Source organism: Macaca fascicularis, chromosome 10 (assembly GCF_037993035.2).
Source record: "Macaca fascicularis isolate 582-1 chromosome 10, T2T-MFA8v1.1".
In the NCBI taxonomy this organism is placed as follows: Eukaryota; Metazoa; Chordata; class Mammalia; order Primates; family Cercopithecidae; genus Macaca; species Macaca fascicularis.
This window is the reverse complement of record NC_088384.1, coordinates 59042988-59066296: the sequence shown is the minus strand read 5'-3', so window position 1 is coordinate 59066296 and position 23309 is coordinate 59042988. Positions and strand designations below refer to the sequence as shown.

Sequence of the window (23309 nt, the reverse complement as noted above, 5' to 3'; positions counted from 1 at the left end):
TAACTGAAGGGATTCACTAAATCCAAGGAAGACAGTCCCTTTTATCAAGTCAGAAGGAGGAGAATAAAAAGGTCATTCCAGTCATTCTGATGTTTCCCTTGTTTCTGTTGCTGCGTTGTTGCCACTCAAACTGGTCCTGTTGCCTGGTAATGGTTGACCTTTGACACCAAGATGCCCTTACTGATTCAGATCCCTCAAGTCTTTAAGTTCCCATATCTATGCTTCTATGCTCAGCCATTGTTCCCAAAGCACCAGCACCCTGCTCTGGCAGCTGGGCATCCTGTCTTGATCTGCAGACAAAGTGAGCAAAATGACACTTGCCCCCATATTCAGAACCTAATGTGGAAACCACATCTTAGCCAAGAATTAGCTGAGACCTTCATGGTACAAAATCCTTTGAGGCCGTTGTTGGTCTTTTCTCTGGCAGATATTAATTGGGCTTGTTCTAAAGGGTCAGAGGGGTTCAAATAATGTGACAGAAAGAGATCAGTGTTTGTTTCTTCTTCTTTGCTATCAGATCTGTACTATGAGGCACCTTTATATTCTCTATAGAACCTTAGGCAGTAGAAAGTCCCATATGAACCTTCTCCGAGCAGTGGCTCCCAGTTGTGGTCGGCCCTTGAGTGATCTCTTTTACATGATAATGAAAATCGTCCAAGCTACTTCATCTGTAACTCAAGATTTTAAAATATTTTCAAATTCTACCTCACAGGGAGCCATTGAAGAGAATTCTCAGAATCTCAAGTAGGTTAGTTGGACTTAACAGAACCAAGCCCTGTGCATGACTCATCACTAATCATGTGTAAAAGTAGGGCTTTGTGCTTGCTTCAGCAGCACATATCCTAAAATGGGAACAATACAGAGAAAATTAGCATGGCTTCTGCATAAGGAAGCAGCACAAATTTTTGAAGCATTCCATAGTTTGGTCAGTCACTGGAAGGTCATTTGACTATTTGCTGACTAGCTCTAAGGAAACAGTGTGAATCAAAGCAAAACATGGGTGCCACCAAAATATTGAAATTGTGATTTGCACTAAAAAAATAGTCATGTAAGATGGTCTATGAGGTGATTCAGAGCTGAATAATGTGTTTGGTGCAAAATATGTTGTTAGTGTGTATGTCAAAAATTAGAGAATGTCAACTTACAACTTCTTCATGGAAAATAAAAAACATATAGGTAGAGTTTTGGTCTCCATGTCAGCTGGAATTGAACATCAACATAAACCATTATCCTACGAAACATCCGCTGGCTCAGAGTTGGAGTCGGTAGAGAAGGATCACTGGTCCAAGCCAGGTCTTAACATCCATTGGTTTTTCTGCCCTTGGTGTGATTGGTCAACTCCGTAATAGTGGACACTCACATTAGCTACTTTAATGAGATATTTATGAGTAAATTTAGTTACAAACTAAGACGTAGTTGAGATGCCCAGAATTATAAGCCCTAAGGAGCAGGAAAACTAAGAAGCAAAATTAAGACTTAATAACACTTGCTGAAAACTATAACATTTGCATATTAGAACCTATGAACAAAATATGCATTGGGTTTTATTTGGGATTCCAAGATAATTTTAGTTATAATGTTTAGGAACAGATTATTCCTTTGCTTTACTATTTCTCTGAGCATTTAAAAAATGTTATCTTGTTAAATCTTTGTAACAACCTAGTGAAAGAAGGCAGTAAAGTCCTCATTTTGTTGAAGAAGATAAGCAAGTCATCCAAGAACAAATAGCAGCTGTTCATTATGGAGCTAGGACTTAAGCAGAGTTGGAACACTTTCTATTATGTCATGCTACTGCAAGCTAATTTACTGGGTCACACTGCTCTCAATTTATGAGCATTTCACCCTACATTTTTGTCTTCTTTACTTAGAAGCTTCAAGAGAAGTTTGTAGAATGTACTCATAAGTGGATGGGATAATACTGTTAAGTTCTGATATTATGATATTGTTTGAAATACTCTAAGAATTTTACATTTGGTAAGTGTTTTACATCAGTATTAAAATAGTAATGTGGTTTATTACATTTTTATACATAGAATTTGCCAATTACTTTCTGACTACAAAGAAAAACAGATGCTAAAAATCTCTTCTGAAAACAGCAATCCAGGTAACACTTGTGATAGTGAATTACTTTAGGTCAGTTGTCCCCGATCTTTTTGGTACCAGGGACCAGTTTTGTGGAAGACAGTCTTTCTATGGGCTGGGGGAAGGTGGGGATAGTTTCAGGATTATTTAGTCATGTTACATTTATTGTGCTACTTTATTTATATTATTATTACATTGTAATATACAATGAAATAATTATACAACTTACCATCATGTAGAAGCTGTGGAAGCTCTGAGCTTGTTTTTCTACAACTAGATGGTCTCATCTGGGGGCAACATGAGACAGTGACAGATCATCAGGCATTAGATTCTCATATGAAGCACACAACCTAGATCCCTCGGGTGGGCAGTTCACAACAGGGTTCATGCTCCAATGAGTATCTAGTGCTATCACTGATCTAGGAAGGGGCAGAGTTCAGGCAATAATATGAGCCATTATTATTGGTTGGCCGTAAGTACAGGTGAAGCTTCCCTGGTTTGCTTACTGCTCACCTCTTCCTGTGTGGTGTGGTTCATAATAATCCATGGACTGCTACCAGTCTGTAGCATGGGAGTTGAGGACCCCTGCTCTGGGTGGTCCTACCATAGATAAAAAAGTAAAAGTAAGGAATTTTTGATCTCAAAAGAATGCTGAAGCAAAGTTATGTTACATATGCTTGTCCCAACAAGGTCTCACTATTACTGACTTCATTCCTCCTCATTTGAAGTTGGAAAGAGACACATTTACTTTGTTGGAACAAGATGTGCTCTTCTACCTGTTGGTTAGTTGTCATGATAACAGCAATTTTGTTAGAACAAATGCTCTACTACCATTTGCCAAAAGATTGTCATAATAAATATACAAATTTCTCAACTCTTGGCTCAGGAGATTATAATAAAATTAGAAAAATGTTTCACAATAACAAAAATGCTAGTATGCTACCTGGTTGTGGACACCTAATACATTGTATAACCCAAACGGTATGAGGACACCTTTAATTTAGCCATCAATTTATCAAAGAACTTTTATAAGTTTGGTTTTACAAGTTGCAGGAGATAAAGATGGAGCAGATGTAGTTTTGATTCTTAAGGTGCTCATAATAGAGCTGTCTCTATTTCATTTCTGTGCTTTTTCAATAGAATTTACAAAGAAAATATTTCCATTTATGTTTTCACTTCACTTAACAAATAACTATCAAATGTCTTTTAGATACTAACCATTTTTCTAATGCAACAGAACACAATTAAAAATACAGACAGGAGCTTGTTATTATCATTGCCATTATTTTTTTATTTCACTACTTTATTCAGTTCTTACTGTGTGCTAGATGCCCACTGGAAGCTTATAATTTATTATATATTGATTATGTGCCAGACATATGTGATGAGGAATGAAAGTTTTGGTAAAAAAAAAAAAAAGTAGGTATGATTCAAGGGAAGCATGCAGAGTGAGAAGAATTTTTCTAGGTAAAGAAGCAGAAGAATAATGTTTGACAGAAGGAACATGCAACAAGATTGTGTGTTGGCCAGAAGGAACATCTAAGGAGATTGCCTGTTTGGCAGGAAGGGCAGCAAGTGCAAAAGACAAGATGCTTGAGTGAACTTTGCAGGGTTTCTGAGCAGTTCACTTTTGCTAGCACCAAAAGTGTGAGATACCAGAGGTTGGGAATGAGGTGAATACTTAGCTAAGGCAAGTTTATGACAGACTTTTTAATACTACAGAAATGAGTAGGTTTTATCCTGTGGGCCATGGGAAGTTTACCAGGTAGAATGCTTTGGACTGCAAATACTGATGAGCAGTGGTGAAAACAGTAGGAACCAGAGTTGTTTTGTTTGTTCAGTGATATCCTAGGGATCCCTCTTGTCCCTCTTTCTGTGCTGTCGACAGTGTTTTATTCATGTCTCCTTTCATGGTTGGGTAATCTGCAACAGCTCCAAACATCTTGTTCTCACAACACAACATCTCAAGGGCTTCTTTTCTTCACCTGTGTTTTCTAAACAGGGAGAAAACTTAGAAACACACAAGGGGCTTCCTGTAACATTTCATTGGCTGTGTTACACTACCTGCTCATTCCCAAACCAAGCACTGGGAATGCAAATACGTGATTAGCTTAGAATTAACGTTTCTCTTTCTGAGGCTGAGGAGGGAGATTCGGATAATAAACATCCCAATAGACTTGTGTTTCTTCTGCAAGAAAGAATAAGGAATGGCTATTGGTAGGGAGTCGACAAGGTTTGCTGCAGGGGCTCATTGGAGATATGGGAGCAGGGGAGTCACAAGATTAAATTTGAGTATTAAGGCATTCTGGTTATGGTGTAAAATGGGTTAGCAAGCTTTTCCTGTAAAGGACCAGGTGGGAAATATTTTAGACTATGTGGTCTCTGTTATAACTACTTACTCCTGCTGTTGTCTGCTGTTGTAGAGTGAAAGCCACCATGATTCTATGTAAGCAAACAGGCATGACTGAGCTCCTGTAAAACTTTATTTACAAGCCATAAGGCAGATTTAATTTGGACTGTGGCCTATAGTTTCCTGGGATTGGTGGAAGGTTACCATGGAAAGAAACCAGGAGACAAAGGAAGCTTTTGCAATAGTCAGCTATAGTTTCCGTCACACATCCTTGGACTAGTATCAATGTATTATAAGGTTTTCACCCATCCATGGTGGAATAAAGTTAGGAATCTCAGTTACTCATTTTAATATGTTGGTCTTTGTTTTTATGGTGTTATGCCTTTTTATTTGTTTTGCTTAATTTTTCATGTAAGAACTAACATTAGTAGTTGACGGTTTTCTTTTAAATAGAAGCCATTTTGTAAAGTTTATGTTCCCAGTGGCAGTGGGAATATAAAGCAGAGGCAGAAGAGAGGTATAGTCCATATGATTTAGTGATAATTGAATGAGAAAGGCTTGGGGGACCGAGAGAAATGTCAGATGATTTACAGGTTTCCAGGTCGTACACTAGTATTTAACCTGGACATGAGGAAGGAGTAGGAAATTTTCTGGTGAATACAGAAGAGCAAAGAGCTGCAGGTCAGCAGAAATGACCAATTTTTTCCTATGCATGTTTAATGGAATATTCATGTAGCATATTTTGAGTAGGTAATTGGATAACCAGCATTTATAACTCACATCCTACTACTTTGACTCTCAGTAACAAGACTTATCAAAGATCAAAGAATCTGAAAGTTGATGAAAATGCCTATGTGTATCACCATCAGTGACCGAAAGTCAGCATCCACAGAACACAGAATTGGGATAGGTGAACTTAATAGATAAAGATGAATATCAGAATTGTGTTCCTCTTAGGGAATGATAGTCTCCATGACCTGTGTGAGTCACGGCTGCCAGAAAAGAAAGAGAGCAAGGAGTGTATTAAAGAAGCACAGCAAATTCAGTCCTAGAGTGCCCTGCTTGACTTCATGTCATAGTTCTGATTTCTAAAATACTATTTTCTGCAAAATATGCTTTCTGTTTTTCCCCTCTTGTAGCCTGCAACCAAACAGAATCCCTTCAGTGGGACATTTTTGTGTTCTTCCTTTAAAAACAGCAACATATAAATAACAAAAAGAAGTAAGAGAAAGAGTGTTTTTTTATAGGCTAGTATTTAACATAAACTTGAGAGTGAGTACCAAGATTATACTTAGAATTTACAGACCGGGTAGGAAGACGAGATAGAAATCTGAAGATTACTGACTCAAACACAGTGTAGTTTCATTGCTTTATTGTCACATCTCTGAATTCACAACTATGAATTATATTCATATGCATTATAACTTTAGAAAGCACCTTCCCAAACCAAATATTAAGTGATTTATTATAATTTCTTTGACTTATTATAGAATTGACTTTCCAAGTGCTCATGAGAATTATTGAGAATTTGCTACATAGTAACATCTCAGCTGTGTCCACAAGAGCTATCTGTCACCTTGTCTTAATGACTATTGGCTCACTAGGAATATTGGTTTTGGCATTAAAATGATATTTTTCTAAATGCAGATAGGACCAGGGATCACTCTTGAACATTAATGTCCAAGCATCTTAAAATTACACATCAGGTTTCATAATCTGACTTCTGTCCCACTCTCCATCTTTAGCCCTTTTCCCTGTGCGCCCTTTCTCTGGCATTACTGAGCTGCTGGTAATGTCCTACTCACTCGTTCACTCTTTCAGGCCTCACTCCTGCTCTTGCTGCTGTGTGGAATGCTGTTACCCTTTCCTTCCCTCTACTGCTTTTAATCTGCCTAGCCTCAATATTTCAGTCTGTGCTTGGGCATGTGTTCTAGAAAAGCCATCCCTGATATGCTTTATTTTCATTGTTTTTAAACCCTAATGCCTAGCATGTATGTAGCAGGACTCAATAAGAAATTTCTGAGTAAAATAAAGACTGTTTTTACAAAGATGATGTGCAAGACTGTTCTCTGCAGTCTTGGAGCAGAGGGGACAGACATGTGGGGGAATAATGTACAGTTCAGGTGGTAAAGATTCGGTAGAAAAATCAGTGAAGTCAGAAGGCAGCCTCAAGAAGGAGGTACCTTTTTATCTGGGGAAAGACATGCAGAATCAAGGAAGACTTCACATATCATTGTTTTAAAAGATGAAAATAAGGCCAGTTTTTGTGTCTCACAACTGTAATCCCAGCATTTTGGGGGGCTGGAGGAGGTGGATCACAAGGTCAAAAGATCAGGAACATCCCGGCCAATCATGAAACACCATCTCTACTACAAATATGAAAATTAGCTGGGCATAATGGTGCATGCCTGTAATCCCAGCTTCTTGGGAGACTGAGACAGGAGAATCACTTGAACCAGGGAGTCAGAGGTTGCAGTGAGCTGAGATTGTGCCACTGCACTCCAGCCTGGTGACAGAGAAAGACCCTGGCTCAAAAAAAAAAAAAAAAAAGAAGAAGAAGAAAAAAAAAAGAAAATAAAATAAATTTGTCAGAATAGTAGAGGAAACATTTTAGGTATTAGGAAGACATTGTGCACTAATAAAGGTGTCAGTAGTAGTTTTGGAAATCATTTATAAGGTACTATTGTTGCAGAAAACAGGAGGCAGGAGAGACCCAGTGGGTGAAACAGGATTTTATTTAGGTGCACACCGGTTCAGTGGATTTGCATCCAAATGCTGAGTCCTGAACAAAGACAGAGCCTAGCTTATAAAGGCAAGCTTACAGAAGCAGAACAAAGGCAGTTAATCATATAGTGACAGTTTTGCAACCTCAGCATAGCTTGTGACTTTGCAACCACATTGAAGGAAAAGAGGAACTTGCAAAATATATGCATTTGTACAAATAGCTATGAGTAAATGCTGAGGGGAAGGGGAGACGATAAAGGAATTTGTTTTCTGAACCTTGCTCTGGGATGTCTGGACCCATACCTGTGGGCTCTGGCTTCTTGGACAGGGTCAACACGACCTTACCTGGGCCCTGCCTGTTACTGTCCTTAAAGTCAGAGTAGCTAAGTGCAGGAAAACTTGTTTCTCTTTAAAACTAAATTTCCTTTCCATTACATTTACTGCTTCATGATTAGGATGTGGAGAACAACATACTGTGTTACCTTATATGTTTCTACTGTATTTTAAAGTTGTGTTACTGGTGGTTTTGTTCATTTATGTTGGGTGGATGAATTTGTGAGTGAATCTCATCAGGCGTCTCCCCAAGTGGTTTGTTGAAGTCTTAGAGAGTGATTTCCTAAGTAACTATTTCATGAAACACTAAACACTCAATTTATGAGATAAAATAAAATGTTGTCTTAAATCTATTTTTATAAAGGCAATAGTTTTTAACTGTTCTAAGTGGTTCATTTTAACTGAATATATGGATTTCTCAACAGAACAAGACTTAAAGCTGACATCAGAGGAAGAATCACAAAGGCTTAAAGGCAGTGAAAATAGCCAGCCAGAGGCATGGAAAATTTTACATTTAAATGTTTGATTTAATGCTGTTTTCTTTGCTTTAATAATATTAGGCTGTCCAAATGAAATTATCTTTCAGACTAGGTTTTGAGAATCAATAGATTCTTTTTTCTAAGAACTTTTTAATAGATTCATAAAATTTAATAAATTCAGCAATCTCATTAACAGAAGAATCAATAGATTCTAAGTTAGCATTTGAAACTTAACTTAAAAAACATAACCACTATAAACTTTAAAGTACTCTTATTTTACAATATTCTTATTTAAAATATTCTTATCTGCCTTTTTGATTAGCTTATAGGTAATCTTTCCTTTTGGAATAGAGGCAAAAGAAATTCCAGAACTTTGTTCTTTTATTCTTACAACACCCTGACATGATAAAGAAAGTAACATCAATTATTGGATTATATTATTAAGCAATAGAATTATGAACAATGTAACACTGATGGTCCCTGAGCTGGATTCGTGGTTGAAGAGTAATCATGGCCAGTGATTGAAAATCTGCAGTTTTATATTGCAGTCACTGATAGCAAGGTGAAAGATATATTCTGCCTTGTGATCTCTCATTGACCTCAGCGTTTCTCTTCAGGGAGGGAACCAGGTCATAAAAGCAACCCAAATGCCTATTACAAGAATCGTATCTTGCAGAATGGGACCTTTGGTGTTAGTGCAGAAACACAATAACATTTGAACTTACTGCAGTTGCAGAAAATCAGTACAGATTATTAAAATTTTTATCCACTGTCATTAGTACACATTAGAATATATTAGAACTGGACTTAAGCAGATAAACTAGATACATAACACTATCATATTACAACATATAATTTCAATTAAAATTTAAGAATTTGCATTTCTTTCTGTTTGGTGTTGATTTCAGCTCCTAATAATTGAAAGCATGCCTACAATCCAGTTAGTAATCTGTAGAGGCTCACTGGTTAGGGTTTGGTGAGGTAAACTCTTTTCAAGTGAGGAAGACTTTGCAACACTACAAATCATCCGCTGATGCATTTTTGGCAGATTTAACACGTAACAAATTAAGTGGAGTCCAAACAAATGGTGACAAAGTTAAGTTTGCTGGTTCATGTTTATCTTCTCCGGTTGGCTAAGGTGAATTATTTTTCTCATGTTAGTCAGAAGCCAGTGATGTGGCAGTAGCTGAACATAGATTAAAAAGTTAATTTTTAATTTTAATTAATTATTTATTTTAACAGTTAAATTTTAATTTTAATTATTTTCTAATTTTTCATTGTCTATACTTGATTACTTAAAATAAAATTATTTTTAAAACACGCATTCCAAAAGAGGAAACATCACAGAATTACAACAAGCAAATTAACGTTCTATTTTTTCATTTGCAGGAAATGTCTCAAGAACCAGAAATAAACAGGGATTGTGATAAAGAGGTATACCATTATATTCAAATGTTTCTGTTGAATTAGATTTTTACATTATGTTGTTTAATAAAGTGTTGTAAGTATAGGCATACATGATCCTATCATGTAAGTAGCATAAATCATCAGTGAAAAATTTAATATTTAACTCAGAAAGAATTCTGTAGATTGAGTTTTAAAGAGATACAAACCCCAGAGATATTCTTTCATTATTATGGAATAATCCTGAATGGTGCCGTAAAGTGCTAGGTCATGTGACTTTAGGAGCTTTGGATCAATCATTTTATCTTTCTTGGTTTTAGTCTGATTATCAATAGTTAATGTGGCTAAAGAAGATCATTTCTTATTCTGTGTATCTTCCAGCTAGAAAATTGTATGGCTATGGAATGTGAAATTTGGGGAGCATCTTATTTTCTGGGCATCCACGCTTGTACCTCAGCAGTTTTGCTCTGCTCCTTGTGTTGTGGCAAACTTTGGTTCCCATGTTTCAGTGAGAACCATCACGTTTTTGATATCCCAGGGACCAAATGAAAAAAAAATGATCAAAGGCAGTGGGGGAGAAGAATATCTCAGTGCAGAAAAGGGCAATCTTCCTTTCTATTCCTGAAGCCCCACAGTGTCTCATCCTCTAAATCTGACTGCTTAATGTGAGATCTAGGTGGTAAAGACAGAAGAAGACACATTTTGCATCTTTGTCTTTTTATTTGTGTGCTCCCACGAGTCAAACGGGATAAATATATATATAAGATTCTGAAGAGTGGTTGGGAATAAAAGCACAAAATGAAGGAGGACCCTTTTTGAATTTTGAAAAATTCTATTTTATTCAGTCAAACAGAAATGAAGCAAACTTTACAATGTTATGATAATTACATCTTAAAATTAGATGGTAATTGTTCTGTATATATGACCAAACTTAAGTGTGAAATATTTTTAATGACTACAATAATGACAAACTGAGTCAATTGATAAAATCAATTTAAAAGGTTCTTTTTATTCAATAAAGTGAATATCCTTAATATCCTTAATATCAAACTTCCACTCAAGGCTGAAGAAGAAATGAAGAAGCACGGAAGTAATAATATGGGATTACCAGAAAACCTGACTAATGATGCCACTGCTGGCAATGGTGATGATGGATTAATTCCACAAAGCAAGAGCAGAACACCTGAAAGTCAGCAATTTCCTGACACTGAGAATGAAGAGTATCACAGGTAAGCCTATGGCAACATTTAATAGGAGACAGCCATATGCTGTCAAACATCCTAATTTGGGCTAATATTCATGATTAAAAATTTTATATTTTTCCTAGGATATTCAGCCTTGCCTGGTAATCAGAAAAATGAAAATCAGCAAAAAATGAGTTACCATTTTTTCCAGTCATTAATTTATTTGAAAAATAACGAGTATTGGCAAATGTGAGGGGAAAGGAATTTCTTTACGTTTTAGTGAACTTTTATTTTAGCTTCAGAGGTACATGTGCAGTTTGTTATATAGGTAAACTGTATCATGGAAGTTTGGGCTACAGATTATTTCATCAGCCACATAATAAGCAAAATACCCAAAAAGTAGTTTTTTGGTCGTCTCCCTCCAGCCATGCTCCACCCTCAAGTAGACCCTTTTGCCTGTTTTTCTCCTCTTTGTGTCCATGAGTTCTCATTGTTTAGTTTCCACTAAATGATTAAGAATATGTGGCATTTGATTTTCTGTTTTTGCATTAGTTTGCTTAGAATAGTGGCCGCCAGCTCCATCTGTGTTGCTGCAAAGGAAATGGTCTCATTGAAAAAGACATGTCGTACACTGTTGGTAAATGCATTTCGAACATTAATTGAGTAGCATATTCACACACACATATATAACATAGTAAGGATATATATATATATGTTAAGGATACTTGTATAGATTTGTTACGTATATACTTACGTATAAGAACATTTATTACAGCATCATTATATCAAAAGATGGATCCTTATCAGTAGGAATTTATCATTACTAAAAGTAAATCCTTACCAATAGGAAATAGCTCAATTTTCATTCCCAGAAAATAATGTAGTATGGAACCATTTTTTACAAATGAGGTTAGATCTAGAGTATACGGATTATTTCACAATTAAAATGTATTTAAAACCTTTACTTTGATAACACATCTTAAGATAATTTTGTTAGAATTCTTGTAATATCTGCTGTGTTGCAAATGGAAGCTGCATGCTCCATTGACACTGTACCTTGATTGCTAGTTATTAAATTTTTGTTGTCAGTGCCTGAGTGCTGAAATATTGGATCTTCAATCTGAATATTGCCAAGGGATTGTATGGGGATCTATATTTAATATAAACATTTCAGTATATTGGGTAAAACTTTTATTAAAATGTATCAAAGGATCTTTCATCTACTAAACCAGGATTTGGTCAGATTTTTCTGCAAAGAGTCAGTTAGTAAATATTTTAGGCTTTGCAGACTGTATATATATTTTTGAGACAGGGTCTCTGTTGCCCAGGCTGGAGTGCGGTTTTGTGATCATGGCTCACTGCAGCCTCAACTTTCTGGGCTCTAGTGATCCTCCCACCTCAGCCTCTCTGCTAGCTGGGACCACAGGTGTGCAACATCACACCCAGCTAATTGACTCTGTGAACTGTAGAGTGAATAAGCGTGGCTGGGTTCCAAGATACTTGACTTACAAAAACAGGCAGTGGGATTCGGCCCACAGGTGTTAATGTGCTGACCTTGTGCTAAAAGGAAGGTGCTGCTAATGCAATAACTCTTATTCATAAAAGTGTCCTGCATGTGTGACATTATCCTTCCTTTTAGAAAAGGATATATTTCAGTATTCAGCACACCACATTTTTCCACAGTGACTTCATATAATTTTTAAAATTTCATTTATAACATAAGACTATTTTCTGCATTTCTGCCACTTTATTCCTGTGAATAGAACTCAGTAGTTGACTGTGATCAATTACTTTGTATATTTGATGAGTATCAACTGTTCTAGAATTGGCTGATTTTTATCAAGCCAGAAATACTCTCCTTGAAACGTTTAGTGTTTCTTGGTCTTTATGTATAAGCATGAACAAAGTGATATTCAGCTTATGGAATCTAGAATTGTTTAAGGTGACTTTTAGTTCTATAGTTTTAAGAATTTAACACCTCAGTCTGGCATTTTTAATGCCACATGTGTATAATTTTATAACTTTTAAAATATATAATTGTTATGTAAAATTTGAAGACTACACCTGTTATATAAAATTTGAAATTAATTGTCTATTATTTTCCATGACTGTGGAAGAAAATAACAACATTCTCAGCCATGACTTCTAAGTATGATGTCCTTAAAAGAACTGTCTACACTCATGAACTCAATTTTCTTTTCATTCACTCTTGATCTCACACCAGTAAGTCTTCAGTTTCAGTACTCCTCCAACGTTGTTTTTCCTCAAGATTATCACTAATTTTTTTTCTGTAATAGATCTAGGCATTTTTCGTACACTTCATTTTATTTAATCTGTTAGCAGAATTTGAGCAATGGAGGACATCTCCTCTCTAACAGCGTCTTCAACTTGGCTTTCAGGACCTCAGTCCCTCAGGCTTTTCCTCCTGCCTTTCTAATCCATTCATCATGGCCTCTTTTGCTTGCTCCTCCTCATCTTTCTCCATTTGTACATTGTTTTTTCCGAGGGCTCAGTCCTCAATCTTCTCTCTCATGACTTTTTCTTTTTTTGAGACAGAGTTTCACTCTGTCACCCAGGCTGGAGTTCAGTGGTGTGATCTCGGCTCACTGCAACCTCCACCTCCTGGGTTCAAGTGATTCTCCTGCCTCAGCCTCCTGAGTAGCTGGCATTACAAGTTCGTGCCACCATGCTCAGCTAATTTTTGTATTTTTAGTAGAGACAGCATTTCCCTATGTTGGCCAGCCTGGTCTCAAACTCCTGACCTCAGGTGATCTCTCTGCCTTCGCCTCACAAAGTGTTGGGGTTGCAGGCATGAGCCACTGCACCCAGCCCCTTGTGACTTTTTCTACCGTGTATATGCTAGTGATTTCCAAATGTATGTCTCTGGCTCAGATCTCTCTCCCTAATTCCAGATTTCCATATGAGCCTGCCTAGTTGATATCTCTATTTGGTTAGCTATTGGGTATCACACACTTGTCAGACCCAAAACTGGGCTACTGATGGCCTTCCTGAAATCTACCCCTCATGTATTCTTTCCTACTTTGGTTAAGGGCAACTCTTCCAGTTGCTCTGCCAAAAATCTCGTTGTCATTCTTGACTCATCTCTCTCTCCGTCTCTGACACCTTACATCTATTCTCTCAGTAAATCTTGTCAGGTCTACCTGAAGAATATGTCCAGAAGCCAATCATATCTTCTACATCTGAGCCACCCTCATCTGCAGTCTACATGAGTGTCATAGACTGGTAATTGATAGTCCTGGCTTTTAAAAACTTCCCTTTTCATCAATTCTTAACTCAGTGGATGTACTTAAAATATAAGTCAAATTGTGTCAGTCCTGTGCCCCAGCCCTTCTGATTGCCTCCCATTTCACTCTGAGTATGTGTCAAATTTCCTCCTAATTATCTTCCTTGCTCTGCTTTAGCCACACTGAACTTCTTGCCATCCCTTATCTACCCCTAGTGCTTAAAGACTCCAAGCACACCTCTGTACTTGGCAGTTCCCTGTGTCTGGAATGCTTTTTCCCCAGATATCCTTCTAGCTTACTCTTTCCATTCCTTCAGTTCTTTATTTAAAACCTCCTTTCTGCTAAGAAGCAGAAAAAGGGTAAAAAGAAACACATTATGGAACAACCACTTTCTGAGGAAGAACCATGTACTGCCCAGATGCATCATGCTTAAGATTCAACTGGGAGTGTACCAGGGAGGCTCTCTAATGTAACCAAGGGAAGGTTCAATGAAACAAACTGATTTATCATCTCTAACTTCAAATCCATTTGTATCTTGGCATCAACACTCTTAACCTTATATCATCATTTCTTAGAGTCTTTGATATACAAATAAAAGATTTTTTGTATTAGAAAGAAATCCCCTTTCTCAGCAGAGACTTTTCTGACCATCCCAACTTTCCCACCACCCTCCCCATCAAACACATAAACATTTCATTTTCCTGCTTTAGTTTTTCTCCTCTAACGTACTGTATATTTTGTCTTCTCTGTCTATTGTTATTGTGTGTTTATCTCACTCTCATGAATAAGGATTTTATTTTTCACTACTATATCCTCACTGCCTAGAAAAAGGCCTAGCATATTGGATGTAGCTACCTAATAAATCCTTATTAAATGAGTGAATGGAGTTTATCCTGGGTATGTTGTTTGATTGATTCTCACTTTAAAATTTTGACATGGGTCATTCTATTAGTTTTGTCTGGTAATTATATGCATTTTAATAATTGTTTTGGCTTTTTATAATAAGCTACATTCTTTATATTAATTTTTTTATTTAGGGAGAAAAGCCCAATATTGCAGTTATTCATTATTTATTCTTTTATTTGTAATCATAATTGTAATTATGGTAAACTGACTCAGAGGAATTGCAAACTTTACTAGTATTTTATTTGATTTGATTTTTGAGATAGAGTCTCACTCTATCACCCAGGCTGGAGTGCAGTGGTGGGGTCTCAGTTCACTGCACCCTCCGCCTCCTGGGTTCATGTATTTCTCTGCCTTAGTCTCCTGAGGAGCTGGGATTACACTGGCATGCCACCACAGCTAGCTAATTTCTGTATTTTTAGTAGAGACTACTAATTTCACCTTGTTGGGCAGGCTGGTCTCGAACTCTTTACCTCAGGTGATCCACCCACTTTGGCCCTTCAAAGTGCTAGGATTACAGGCGTGAGCCACTGCACCTGGCCACCTGCTTTAAAAAAAAAAAAAAAAATTGGGGTGGCACATTTAATGGACTTACAAATTCTTTTCAAGGGATTATTAACCTTTGGTATTTGAAATAAAAAGACAGAGTTGGAAATTTTTTGCTTCCTATAGTAAGAGGAATACTGGTCCGGCACTGGCTATTCTGATGGAGCAGGTGCTGCTGCTTGGCTGTATTTCAGAAGCAAGCTGCTCACGTCTGTATTGGTTGGTGAGCAAGACCAGTGGTCATTGATTGGTTGACTAGATTTCAAACTGGCTCTGGGTGGCTTCTTGTTACCATTGGTACAGGTCATTTCTTTCCTAAGTTACACTCAACTTTAACTGAACAGTTTCTGTTTAAAAGTTACCTTCAATTAACTATGTTCAAAATGAAACTATTTTATATTCCAGAATTTTAGACCTCATTTTAAAATTGTGGTCACGATGAATTGGTTAATAATAGCTCTCAGGAAGATCTGTTTACATTTTTTAAAATACATATCTCTTTGCATAATTTATTCCTTAAAATTAATTGCCTTGTTTCTGTTATTGGTATTTCTAGAAGCTTTTGTTCAAGTCCTAACATAATCTCCAGTAGGAGATTTTAGTCTCTTTGTCAGTTAATATATGTATATGGTAGTGATATTCTCTTTTTAAATTCCTTTTCTTGTTCACTGTCTTCTCTGTACAATAACAGTAATATTCTTATACATTTTTACCTCATTAAAAATAATTACAGTTTTCAGGTCATGTGATGCCAACATGTTTGTTCCTTTTGCTTGGTGTGTGTGCTGCTATTCAGGCTCTGTTGTGGTTCTACATGAATGGCAGCTTTTTAAAATAACTCTGTGAAGAATGACATTGGTGCTTGGGTAGAAATTGTATTGGATCTGTAGACTTCTTTAGGCACTATGATCATTTTCACAATATCAATGCTTTCAGTCCAGGAACATAGGATGTATGTTCATTTATTTGTGTCATCTCTGATTTTCTTCATTGGTGTTTTCCAGTTATCCTTTTATAGTTGACTCACCTCCTTCGTTACATATTTTCCTAGGTATTTTACTCTTTTGCAGCCATTGTCAAAGGGACTGGGTTCTTGACGTGACTCGCAGCTTGGTTGTAGGTTGTGTACAGTGGTACTACTCATTGGTATTTGTACATTTTGTAGCCTCTGAGACTTTACTGAATTCATTTATCAAGTCTAGGAGTGTTTTGTAGGAGTCTTTAGGGTTTTCTAGGGATAAGATCATATCATTGGTGAAGAGATAATTTGACTTTCTTTTTTCCAATTTGGATGTCCTTTATTTCTCTTGCCCAATTGCTCTGCCTAGGACTTCCCAGTTTTATTCTTAACATGCATGAAATAAAAGTAAAATCAAAAGTGATTAATGATTACTTTATTTCACATCTCTGTCACATACACAGATAAAATTAATTCAAAGTTGAATGTTAAAGACACAATATTAGACCCTGTCTTGTTCCAAAAGGAATTTCTAAGTTGTCTATAAAATACAGAGGAATCAAGAATATAAGTGGAAAGAGTTTCCCAAAAATAAATATAAAAAGTATGGGTTAACACAGGGCTTCCCAATCCCCAGGCCATGGACCAGTACCAGTCCCTGGACTGTTAGGACCTGGACCACAGAGCAGGAAGCTAGTGGCAGGTGAGCAAGCAAAGTTACATCTGTTTAAAGCCACTCTCTGTCACTCACATTACTGCCTGAGCTCCTCTTCCTGTCAGATTGGTGGTGGCATTAGATTGTCATAGGAGTGTGACTCAAACCCTGTTGTAAGCTGCTTACACAGGGTATCTAGGTTGTTCACTCCTTATGAGAATCTAATGCTTTATGATCTGTCACCATCTACTGTCACCCCCAGATGGGACCATCTAGTTGCAGGAAAACAAGCTGAGGCTCCCACTGATTCTACATTATGGTGAGCTATGTAATTATTTCATTATATATAAGTAATAATAGAAATAATATGCACAATGAATGTTATGTGCTTGAATCATACTGCAACCATCCCCCAACTCAGGTCTACAGAAAAATTACCTTCCACAAAACCAGTCCCTGGTGCCAACATGGTTGGGGAGAGCTGGGTTAAGAGATGTGAGACCCCTTTGCCTTGTCTTGGATTAATGTGGAGATATGCATTGTGTGAATGACATCTGATGGCACCATGTTGCCCTGTAGATCATTTTAGGGACACCTCCAGTATTTCATGAAAATCAAAATTTCTTCTAGTGATGAACAAAATGATACCCAGAAGCAAGTTTCAGAAGAACAGAATGCTGGAATATCACAAGAAGAGATTCTGACTGGTAAACAAGAGCAGATGGAAGTGGCTGAAAAGAAAATGAATTCTGAGGTATTTTCTTTAGTCATTTTCAAATGTTTTAATATGTGTATTTATTTAAAAGACAACTTTATGTATTTTGGAAAGTACAAAGGATTTTTAAAACAGAAGTGCAACGTTTAGATGCCTATGTGTACATTGTGGAAGGGTACAATGCTTAAACAGTTATGAATAAATGCAATTCTTATAACTGACTGTAAAAATATTAGAAAAGCAGTATATTGATAAAACTTTCTTCAGAAAAAGGAACTTAAAGAACTTTAAGAAATTGCTTCTGTCCAAATATATGCATAGCTAAGGTTCTTACAATGGTGTGGTTGATAGATTAGATATCAGAGAATAAACCCAATTTAAAAAATATACTCATGCATATTAATCTTATATTTTATGCATTTGTGTTTTTTATAATTCATAGAAAGGCTTTTCCAATTCTGAAATTCTAAAAATCCTCTAGTGACTTATTTTTCATGGTCTTTAAATAAGTATTTCAACTTTTTGGAATTTACACATTTTTAGATTTGAAGTTTTGTCCAACTTTTTTCCAGTTAAATATCCACTATGGGAATTCTTTCCTTTTACAAATATAAATGTCATACTTTAATTTCAGAAGAAATCATCATATGTCATTCTCTTGAGTGCTAATTAAAAGTTCCCTTTGTTTACTTAGGTTTCTCTTACCAATAAGAAAGAAAAAGATCTCTTGCATGAAAATCGCATGTTGCAGGAAGAAATTGTCATGCTGAGACTGGAAGTAGACAAAATAAAAGAGCAGAGCCAGCTAAGGGAAAAGAAACTTTTGGAGGAAATTGAAAGTGTGAAAGCAAAGAATGATAAACTTCTAAAGGCTGTAAAATTAAAGGAGGATCATTAACAAAAATCAGCATTTAAGTACATTGGACAGCTTAGCATTTTGACAACTGAGAATAATGATAAACTTCTTAAGGCTGTAAAATTGAATAAGGAAGCATTAGCAAAAATCAGTATTTCGGTAGAGTGGACAGCTTAGCATTTTGACCGCTGAGAATGCTCAGTTCTGAACTGCAGAATGTAAGACACAGCTAGGAAACACTGGAAATGGAAATCCTATCATGTCGTTTTAGACTGACTGCTGCCCTACATGACTGTGATCAATGTCAAATAGATGAAAGAGACTTCTTTACAGAGAACAAACACGAACAGGTTTATTTACAGGAAAAAATGAATTCTCATATATCTAACCTAAAAGATAACAGTGAGATTCTTTCTGAACAACTCTATTGTTGACAGCAAAATTAACAGCCTAAACATTAAGCTGCATCACACAGGATAAATTCTGAGAGACAAGATGGGGCAGGACCCTATCTTTCCTGTTCAGACAACTTAGTCATTCTAGTGTGTGGGCTTTGGAGACTACAAACCCATCAAGGGCAGAAGAGATCCTGTGGCACGGCACAGCTGCTTTACCAAATCATGGCCAGACTGCTTCTGTAAGCAGGCCCTGATCCCGTTCCTCATCACTGGACAGGACCTCCCACCTGAGGCCTCTAGCTACCCCCACCAGTGTTCCCTGGCCAACGGAGATTTGAAACCTTCCTGGGACAGAGTTCCCAGAGAGAGGGGAGGGCTACCACCTTTGCTGTTTGGGTACCTAGCCGTTCTGGCCCATGGGCTTTGGAGAGCCCAAGCTGACCAGGGGTGGAAATAGTGTCTCAGTGCAGCACAGCCACCCTCCAAAAACGTGGCCAGACTCTTGTTTAAGTCAGTCTCCGACCACATTTGTAATCACTGGGTGCAGGCTTTCAACCAGGGTCTCCAGCCACCTTCACTGCTGTTCTCTGGCTGACAGAGGTTTCAGACTTCCCTGAGTCAGAGCTCCAGGGGAAGGACCAGACTGTCATCTTTGCCATTTGGACAACTTAGCCATTTCAGCCTTCAAGTTTCAGAGTGTCTGAGGCAACCAGGGGCTGAAGTCAACCCCCAGCACAGCATAGCCACTCTACAAAAATGTGACCAGACTTCTTTTTTAAGCAAGTCCCTGTTCCTGTTCCTCCTGACTGTTCAGGACTTCTCAACTTGCCTCCAGCCACATCCTACAGGTGTGTACAGATTGGCAACAGGTTCATACCTCCGAGGTGCAGAGCTCCCAGAGGAAGGGGCAGGCTATCATCTCTGCCTTTTCGCAGACTTCACTGCTGATACCTTCAGGCACTGGAAAATAGGAGGCCATTGGGGACTGGAGTGGACCCCCAGCATACCACAGCAGCCCCACAGAAAAGTGGCCAGACTGTTATGTGGGTGCCCATTTCCATATCTCCTCAATGGGTAGGCCCTCCTGGCAGGGTCTCCAGCCAGCCCCTCACTGGAACTATCAAGCCTGTAGCAACTTGGCAATTCCCTGGACTGAGCTTCCAGGAGCAACTGAAATCCTCTCTGCTGCTGCCTCTGCAGTGGAACTGCCCTTGCTTCTCTCAGAATATCAAGGGAGCAAAGACCCTAAGTGCCATATCGACACCTCCAACAAGCTGCAGTTGACCCAAGGAACACACCAGTCCACTTCCCACAGGTACCACACACCCTGCACTGTTCATCACCAGACAGGGAACCCTGGCTTGGGCTCACAGCACAGACCCTCCATCCTGGGGTGATTACATTAAGTAACTGCTAACTTACATCTCTCTCGGGTGGAGCCTCCAGGAGACAAGGAAAGTTGTAGAGCAACAAGTCAGATGACATGCAGCCCAGAGGACAGGGACAGCTATCTCTCTAGCTCTGCTTGCTCTTATGAGACACTTTATCCCAGCACTTAAGGAGTGCTGCGATCAGACCAGCCCTGTCTCATGTGCAAGATTGCCCAGCACAGATCAGGTCTAAGAGTTTCCTTCTTTAAAAAGGGGAGTTGCTTAAAAGAGAAGTCTGGCCATGTTTGTGTAGAGCAGTTGTGCTGTGCTGGGGTTCACTTTTGAGAGTTCTCTGAGACCTGATCTCTGCTAGGCAGTTTTGCACATCAGGTGAGGCTGGTCTGACCTCAGCACCCCTTAGTCAGCTTGCCTCTCCCAGGACCCCAGCCAGGCCACACCTGCTTACAGGACACTCTCAGATGCACACACCATAGCTTCTGTACCAGTGGACCGTGCCTGATTAGTGGAGAGCTGCAGCAAGGTGGCCCCTACAGCCATGCACCAGCCTGCACATCACCTCTCCATACTGCAGCCCTTTATATGGAAACTTCTCACATCCCTTTGCTGTGTGTGTTTACACAGGTGGGTTTTTCTGTACTTGCCCTGATAGCACTAGCACATGGGAGTGCAGCACACACCCCAACCCACACCAACTGCCACTGAAGACGAAGCCGTGGTTGGAACAGAGCCAAAACCCCCACCCTTGTCAACATTTCACCATTGAGGTAATGCTGTGCAGAGAAAAAGGGACCTTCTTATATCCTGAGCGACCACTGCTGCTTTGGGGGAGGGGGGGCTCAGAGAAGGCACCCAGAGGTGCACTGGCCAGCAGTCCACCCCAAACCAGCACTGCCTCCAGTGTAACAGCACACAGAGTCAGCAGGGGCCCCCTGGCCCACACACCAGCAGTCTTGCCTCCACCCCCGGTCAACGCTCGCAGGGAGACAGGGACTCTTGCATCCGCTAGCATTCCGCCGCAGCTGCCACACTTGGATCCCCTCAGTGCGGTGGACTCCAAACCTCAAGGAGCCAGAGAACAAAGATGGGGCCCGATACACGTTCCCCAGAGTTAAAGCACACAGTTCAGGAATTGGGAGCTGCGTCTTGGCCCCCTAAAATCCTCCAAAAACAAAACCAGTTGGCTGAGTCTGCCTTACACCACAATCAAATCCTGATGGTCATCAGATATAATAAAAGAAAAATACCCTGTCCAAAGGTCAGCAACCTCAACGACTGAAGGAGGATAAGCCCATAAAGATGGAAAAGGATCTGTGCAAGAAGACTGAGAACTCAGAAAGTCAGCATGCCTCCTTTCCTCCAAATGACTGCATCAGCTCTCCAGCAAGTGTTCAGAACTGGGTTGATGCTGAGATGTCTGAAATGATACAAGCAGAGTTCAGGGTATGGGTAGGAATAAAGTTCACTGAGTGAAAGAAGTACGTTGTCATCCAATACAAGGAAGCTAAAAATCATTGTACAACACTACAGGAGATGACAGACAAAATAGGCCGTACAGAGAAAAACATAACTGACCTGATAGAGCTGTAAACCACACTACAAGAATTTTCATAATGCAGTCACATGGTGATTGTGTGTGATGGCATTATGAAAATTATTGTAGTGTGTGTGGGCACCCGAGAGTGCCCTGTAAGCAGGTGTGCCCAAGCTGGAGTCCTGGGAGGGGCAAACAGACTAAGGACAGCAGAGGTCTGACCAGCTCCATCTCATGTGCAAAACCACCCAGCAGAACAGACGAAGCAGAGGAAAGAATCCCAGATCTTGAAAACTGGCTTTCTGAAATAAAACAGGCAGACAAGAATGGGAAAAAAAAAGAATGAAAAGCAATGAACAAAACATCCGAGAAATACGGGATGATATAAATGACCAAATCTGTGACGAATTAATGTACCTGAAAGGGATGAGGAAAATGGAACCAACTTGGAAAACGTACTTCAGAGTATCATTCATGAGAATATCCCCAACCTAACCAGATGACCAACAATCAAATTCAGGAAATCCAGAGAACCTCAGTAAGATATGCCATGAGAAGATCATCTCCAAGACACACAGTCATCAGATTTTCCAAGGTCAAAATGAAAAAAAATATGTTAAAGGCAGCTGGAGAGAAAGGCAAGGTCACCTACAAAGGGAATTCCATCAGACTTAGCAGAACTCGCAGCTGAAACCCGACAAACCAGAAAAGATATTCAACTTCTTAAAAAGAAATTTCAACCCAGAATTTCATGTCCAGCAAAATGAAGCATCATAAGTGAAGGAGAAATAAGATCCTTTTCAGACAAACAAATGCTGAGGGAATTCATTATCACGGGATCTATCTTACAAGAGCTCCTGAAGGAAGAACTAAATATGGAAAGAAAAGACCATCACCAGCCAGTACAAAAACGCACTGAAATACACAGTCCACTAATGCCAAAAACCAACCACATACACAAGTCTGCAAAATAACCAGCTGACAGCATGACGACAGGATCAAATCCACACATACCATGACTAACCTTAAATGGAAATGGGCTAAACGCTCCAATTGAAAGACACGGGGGCAAGCTGGATAAAGAACCAAGACCCATTTGAGTATGCTGTCTTCAAGAAACCCATCTTGCATGCAGTGCCATACATAAGCTCAAAATAAAAGAATGGAGAAAAATATTTCAAGCAAATGGAAAACAGAAAAAAAGCAAGTGTTGCACTCCTAGTTCCTGACCAAACGGACTATAGCAATAAAGATAAAAAAGACAGGGGGCCGGGCGTGGTGGCTCACGCCTGTAATTCCAGCACTTTGGGAGGCCGAGGTGGGCAGATCTCGAGGTCAGGAGATCGAGACCATCCTGGCTAAGATGGTGAAACCCCGTCTCTACTAAAAATACAAAAATTAGCCGGGCACGGTGGCGGGTGCCTGTAGTCCCAGCTACTCGGGAGGCTGAGGCAGGAGAATGGCATGAACCTGGGAGTCGGAGCTTGCAGTGAGCTGGGATCGCGCCACTGCACTCCAGCCTGGGTGACTGAGCGAGACTCCGTCTCAAAGAAAA

General features: G+C 38.9%; 1 protein-coding gene and 1 non-coding gene across 2 annotated transcripts in view; both read left to right on the top strand.

Annotated features, from left to right (window-relative positions):
• Window positions 1-21335, top strand: part of LOC135964406 (POTE ankyrin domain family member B-like) — a 32379-nt gene extending 11044 nt beyond the window's left edge. Inside the window, exons 7-16 of the mRNA XM_074003180.1 lie at window positions 2034-2104; window positions 7915-7985; window positions 9358-9402; window positions 10435-10601; window positions 17494-17617; window positions 18273-18419; window positions 18528-18593; window positions 18978-19228; window positions 19911-20147; window positions 20873-21335. Coding sequence (XP_073859281.1) covers window positions 2034-2104; window positions 7915-7985; window positions 9358-9402; window positions 10435-10601; window positions 17494-17617; window positions 18273-18419; window positions 18528-18593; window positions 18978-19228; window positions 19911-20147; window positions 20873-21335 — 1642 coding nt within the window. The remainder of the gene's footprint in view (window positions 1-2033; window positions 2105-7914; window positions 7986-9357; window positions 9403-10434; window positions 10602-17493; window positions 17618-18272; window positions 18420-18527; window positions 18594-18977; window positions 19229-19910; window positions 20148-20872) is intronic.
• On the top strand, window positions 819-925 carry LOC135965799 (U6 spliceosomal RNA). Its single transcript, XR_010578912.1, has one exon. It is a non-coding gene; the product is annotated as a U6 spliceosomal RNA (small nuclear RNA).
• Window positions 21336-23309: the final 1974 nt, after the last annotated feature.